The 5,767-nt window shown below is 42.1% G+C and overlaps 1 protein-coding gene across 1 annotated transcript; it reads right to left on the reverse strand.

Moving 5' to 3' along the window:
* Positions 1-538: 538 nt before the first annotated feature.
* NANOG (Nanog homeobox) lies at positions 539-4,785 on the reverse strand. The gene is made up of 4 exons (XM_044679944.1): positions 4,617-4,785; positions 1,874-2,142; positions 1,385-1,474; positions 539-940 (listed from the first exon to the last, which is right to left on the reverse strand). The coding sequence occupies exons 1-4, from the start codon at positions 4,783-4,785 to the stop codon at positions 539-541; spliced, it is 930 nt and encodes a 309-aa protein (XP_044535879.1).
* Positions 4,786-5,767: the final 982 nt, after the last annotated feature.

Consider the following 5,767-nt stretch of genomic DNA (forward strand, 5'->3'; position numbering starts at 1 on the left):
TAAGCAAGTAGGTACAAAAGAGATGACATATAAGGGATAAATTGGGGAATAATCTCAGAGAGAAGACACTAGCATGAACTTCTTTATGTTTCTATTAAAAGAATATATTAAGATTAAAAATACAGAAAGATAAGTAGCTTTAATTTACTGTATCCACAATATTTCACCCAAACCCTAAGTTAAAAAAAAACAACAACAACACAAAACCATTGAAATCTCCCCAACAAGTCCTTTCCCATTACATTTCTTTAGTACCTTTCTTCCCCCACTGATGTTGGGTTTCATCCTGTCACTTAGACCAGGATTCTGAAACTTATGGACTTTCTATATAGTCCAACCTTGCTTAAACCTGGAGCCAGCCAGCAAAACATGGAGAGCATAGAGACCCTCTACTTGTATATAAGTAAGACATCTTTCACTCATGTAAACCAACCAACCACAACAATCACATAACAGAGACACTAAAAAAAGAGGGAAACCAGTGGTAAGGAGCCCTGGAAAGAGTACTTTTTCTAGGAGGAAAAATTAACTGCCCAGATTATGACTGGAATACAGGTACCCCAATGGGATCTAAGAATTGCGTTTGAGCATCACTGGCCTGCCGATAATCATAGTCCTCTTCTGACTTGCTGTGGGTCAGTTGCATGTTCATGGAGTAGCTTGGGAGATATTCCATGGGGTGGGGGGTATTAAAACTCATAGAAGTCTGTGATTTCATGGGATAAGCCCCACTAGTATTATTTCCAAAGGTAGTCCCCAAGTCACTGGCAGGGTAAGAGTGCTGAAATATCTGATGCTGATAGGAGCCCTCACCACTATTCTGGAACTGATTATTCCAAGTCTGGTTGCTCCATACTGGAAGGGTTCCAGAAGAACTAACCATATAGTCCTGGTGAAATGGAGAGTAGAGACTTATGTACTCCCCAAGAGCTGATCCATTCTGAAAGAGGAAGGAGATGGATTTAATTGTGAAATGTGTTTGGATCCTTATGAAATAATACTTTGATTTCAGAACATTGATCAATACCAGAGAACAAGCATGACTTCAAAGAATAAACAAGGGAGTATAAAAGCACTGCCAAAGGTGTTGGGGACTACAAGGAACAGAAGAAAGGTGTCCTAAAGTGGTAGTGCATGCTGAAGCTATTAAACTTTAGATTTTTAACATACCCTTTATATTTCCAACCGAGGGAAGAAGGAGAGAGGGAGAGAAGGAGAGAAGGGGAGAGAGAGGGAAAGAGAGGGAAGGAGAGAGGGAGAGGGAGAGAGTATTTGGGTTCATGTGGGCACCATCATGAATAGGCAATACATGCTAGAAGCCAAAAAAACTAATTTGCTAAAGGGACAAGGCTTTTTTTTTTTTTTTTTTTTTTTTTCCTGTTACCTGAACATTACGGTTGCCATTCTTTGACCACATGCTATCTTTCTGCCATCTCTTTGATTTCATTCTCTGGTTCTGAAACCAGGTCTTGACCTAGAGGAGGAGACAAGTATTATTTTCTTGAGGTGAAAAGATGCTGGTAGCTTCCTCTAACAGCACATTACATTAGATCTGAGATAAGGAAATATTTTCAGGGAATATCTATAGTCTATGGATGGAAAGCTGGACCCTCATCCAATTCCTTTCCTGACTCTGAAGATTAACTTTCTTCATTCCACTTATGCTAATGTCTTCCCCCAATTGATTTATCTCTCTGCATGTGTGTGTGTGTGTGTGTGTGTTTTCTCATTTCCTCCAATTCTTGTGAAGTTCTTGAAAGCAGTGAGTTGGTCTTTTGCCCCTGTATCCCCAGCTAAGCTCAGCATAGTGCCAGGCCCACAGTAGATGCCTCTTGAGAGACAGATCCATTCCACTACTTCCTCAAAGACTTACCTGTTTGTAAGTAAGGTTCAAATTCTCAGCCACATTTCGGATCTGCTGTGGGCTTAGGTATTTCTGCTCCACAAATCTGCTGTTGAGTACATTCAGTTGAGCCTGAGAGAACACTGTCCTCATCTTAGGTTTTTTGACTGGGCTTTGGTCTTTTCCCTGATGGGTCTTGGGTTTGTTCTGGGAGGAAAGGCTATTTGAAGTAGGGCTAGTGGCAGAATCAGGAGTATCTTGAATAAATTTATCCATGGATGAAGGAGCAGGAGAAATTGCTGAATGGTGAAAGAAAGCAAAACCAGAATTTGTCACTGACAGAAATTATTACCCAGAGTCACACAACTAGGAAGTGTCTGAGGCCAGATTTGAACCTAGGACCTCCTGCCTCTAGGCCTGGCTCTCAATCCACTGAGCTACCCAGCTGCCCCCTATTTTATACACTTTTAAAATATTCATCACCCACAGATTATTAGAAGATTAAACTAATCTTCAAAAGAATGAAATAATTTGTTTCTAAACTCTTCTAAAAAGAATCCTACATAAATGTGGTTTAGTAACTTGAAATTGTGCAGGGAGGACTGGAATGCCTAACAAGCCTCAAATTATATTTTTCTAGCAGATAACATAATTCCATTTAATCTTTGGATAGCTTGGTGTGTCAGATTCCCTGAGCAAAGTTTTCACATTCTTCCTCCAACAAACCTCTCTTACTACTTCTCCCCAAAGAGAATTTTTCTTTAGTCCCCATCCCATCTCTTTGACATTCTTTGGCCATTAATGAGTTACTTAACCTGACTTAAATCTGAGTCAGATCTTTGAGTTATTAAATTTCTTGTAACTTTCAGTGGGAAATAATTTCTCTACCACAGTAGACCAATACCGTTTCCAACTTTAAAAAGTCTTACTGAGAGGCAACTTGGGGTTAAGTGACTCAGGTCAAAAGCAGATCATGAGTCCTATTCTTCCTGAACAGCTTTCCACACACCTTAACTATCCTACTTTGAACAGGTCCAGGATTTCTCAGTTTCTTTGCATCTCAAGTTCTTCTTATCCAGGGATTCAATTCCTAATTAAACAAACTTTAGGGGGGCTGCTCCACTTTTACCTCTCTCTAGTAGACCTAAGGAAAACTCAAACAGCAACAGCCAATACTATTATCTAATAGCTTTCTTTTTTTTTCTTTCTTTCTTTCCTTCTTTGTGATATAACCCTTCCCACCTCCCCCCACAACCCCCCCCAAAATGTACATATCAAATCATATCATGCATGTTTCTATTTATCAATTCTTTCTCTGGAAGTGGACACAGTTATTCTTCAAAAAGTATTTCTGTTCGTGTATATAATGCTCTCAAGTTCCTAATTTCATGTAGATCTTTCCATGGTTTAAAAAAAAATTAGGGGGCAGATGGGTAGTCCAGTGGATTGAGAGCCAGGCCTAGAGACGGGAGGTCCTGGGTTCAAATCTGGCCTCAGACACTTCCCAGCTGTGTGACCCTGGGCAAGTCACTTGACCCCCATTGCCTAGCCCTTACCACTCTTCTGCCTTGGAACCAATACACAGTATTGACTCCAAGTCGGAAGGTAAGGGTTTTAAAAAAAATTAAAAAAAAAAAAATTAACCTGCTCATCATGTCTTACCAAGGAGTAGCATTCTCGTTACAATCATATTCCGCTAAGTGCTTTACAAATATAATAAACAACGTGGTACGGTGTAACGAAAAAAGGGCTGACTCTGGAATCCTCAGGCATGGAGTGTGCCCCTTATTTACTGCCTGAGTAACTGAGCAAGTCATGGCACTCTTACCTTCAGTTTCCTCCTTCGTAAAAGAGGGGAAGATGAGCAAGATGTCCTGTAAGGTCCATCAAGCTCTAATTCTATGATCCTAAGCAATTAAATTCATTTTTAAGTAAGAGCTTTTAAAAAGCCTTACTGAATGTATACATAATTAATATATCAAATAAGAAAGGGCACCTGACCCAAACACCAGAGGAGAAAATTGTTAGAAAGTTTTTAGATAGGTCTGATTCCCAAGGGGATTGGGGAAAAGAGCCTGTTTGTTCTAAAATATTTATAGCATTTCTTTGGGGCAGCACCCACTCTATTTCCAGTTTTTTGTGCTTAGCCCAGCACCTGATCCGTATGAGGTGCTTAATAAATGCTAGTTGCCTTCTTTCTCTCCCTCCCTTAAACTGGAGGCATCTTGGCCAGCCCAAAGATTAACAATCCTAAGTAGAGCAAATGAATGGAAACTGATTATTGGTAAAAGGAGGCCTTATTTCCTCCATCCTTGTCATCCAGATCAACAGGGATTCTTTTCAGTTCTTAAAATGGACAAGTAACACTAGTGCTGTGCTAGGTGTTCGGATGCAAAGAGAAAAAAAATGCCTACTTCCAAGGAGTATTGATTGTATTCCGTGCCACACATAAGCGTATCCACACTAAACAGAGCCCAACGGTGCCCCAGACCCACATTAGGTTGTGCCTCTATCTAGCTCGTTTAGACTTTGACGCTAGAACCCAGGACCTCTACATGCACCAGCCCTCAGATAAAGAGAGATCACCCAGAGAGAAGCTGGGACCTTGTCACTGCAGAAAATAACTCAAGATCCCGGGAGATCCCACTCCTATTCCGTGGATTGAACTCATTCTCCAAAGGGAGGGATAAAGGAAAGGGAAGCCATGTATTCTGTCCTTGTCCTAGGGCAAAAGAACTTGGTGGGGCTGGGGCCCTTGGGAGAGGGAGCTCACCTGTGCTTGGCTGGAGCTTTCCTGGACTCTGTAGGTGGCAATTAGAGTAAAGGCTTGGGGAAGTGAGTGACCCCGGCTGGGACGAGGAGATCCAGGTGTAGTAAGGGTGGCTGGCATCCCCTTTGGGCTGGCAAGACTGGCATTGCTGAGAGTGAGAGCAGGAGCTCATGTTTTAGAGGAGATGCTGGAAGGAAGCTGTCCAACCTTGGCAGTCAAGTCGCAGTAAGTATGGTTGACAAAGTAGAAAAGGAAGTCTTTGGGTTAAAAACTGGAAGAGACTGGAAAATGACAAAGGATTTTGGGGGCCTAGACAGGAGGGTGTGAACTTCCAGCACTAGAGTGGCCTCCTTTATATCCCTGCCCCCACTGGCTAAATCCTGCCCGCTGGGCTCCCCAAGGCCATTATCATGAAAATAAATAGGCGATTGGTAGAAGGGGTGGGGTCTGAGGCTGGACACTTTCTAGGTCTGTGGGAATGAAGGTAGAAGTAAGATCCCTGGGAACCTAGGACAGGAAGACTTTAGAAATCTAGAAATACTTCTCTTTTCCGCAAATTCCATTTTTCTGCTCTAGCTGTCACAGCCAGCAGATCTTCTGGCCTCTTCCCTCCCCCAAACTCTTAGACTGAAAGGTGTGAATGGAAACAGTCCTGGTTAAAGGTGAATTAATGGAGAAAAAAAAAGTTCCCAACTTGGAACAAAAGAGCCACTATCAATTCCCCTTCCTTCCTTCCTTCCTTCCTTCCTTCCTTCCTTCCTTCCTCTCTCTCTCTCTTTCTTTCTTTCTTTCTTCCCTACCCTCTTTCTCCCCCCCCCCCCCATTGGCTCTAAGAGCCAGGCAACTGAGATTCAATAACTTGCTCCAGATCACACATCAAAGGAGTGTCTGAGGTCAAATATGAACCCAGGACCTCCCTGGATGTGGCTCTCAATCTCTTGAGCCACCCAACTGGCCCATGTCAATTTCTTTTGAATTTTGACCCTGACATCCTGTGGGACAAACAATTTAGGGATTATCCTGTACCACTTTTATTTCTTCCTTTTCCCTTCAACCTCAAGAGTGGCAGAATAACCAGATCAAATTGCTTCTCACATCTGTGCCATAACCCCATCATGTGCATAATGGAGAATTTATTCATAAGCATTTGAAGC

Source organism: Gracilinanus agilis, chromosome 5 (genome assembly GCF_016433145.1).
Source record: "Gracilinanus agilis isolate LMUSP501 chromosome 5, AgileGrace, whole genome shotgun sequence".
NCBI lineage: Eukaryota > Metazoa > Chordata > Mammalia > Didelphimorphia > Didelphidae > Gracilinanus > Gracilinanus agilis.

Excerpts from the sequence above, each read along its gene's own strand:
- NANOG (XM_044679944.1), bottom strand. The coding sequence starts at position 4,785 with ATGAGCTCCTGCTCTCACTCTCAGCAATGCCAGTCTTGCCAGCCCAAA. Across the intron at positions 1,475-1,873 it reads TGAACCTTACTTACAAACAG|GTCAAGACCTGGTTTCAGAA; the intron begins GTAAGTCTTTGA and ends CTCCTCCTCTAG. Across the intron at positions 941-1,384 it reads ATGGCAACCGTAATGTTCAG|AATGGATCAGCTCTTGGGGA; the intron begins GTAACAGGAAAA and ends TTCCTCTTTCAG.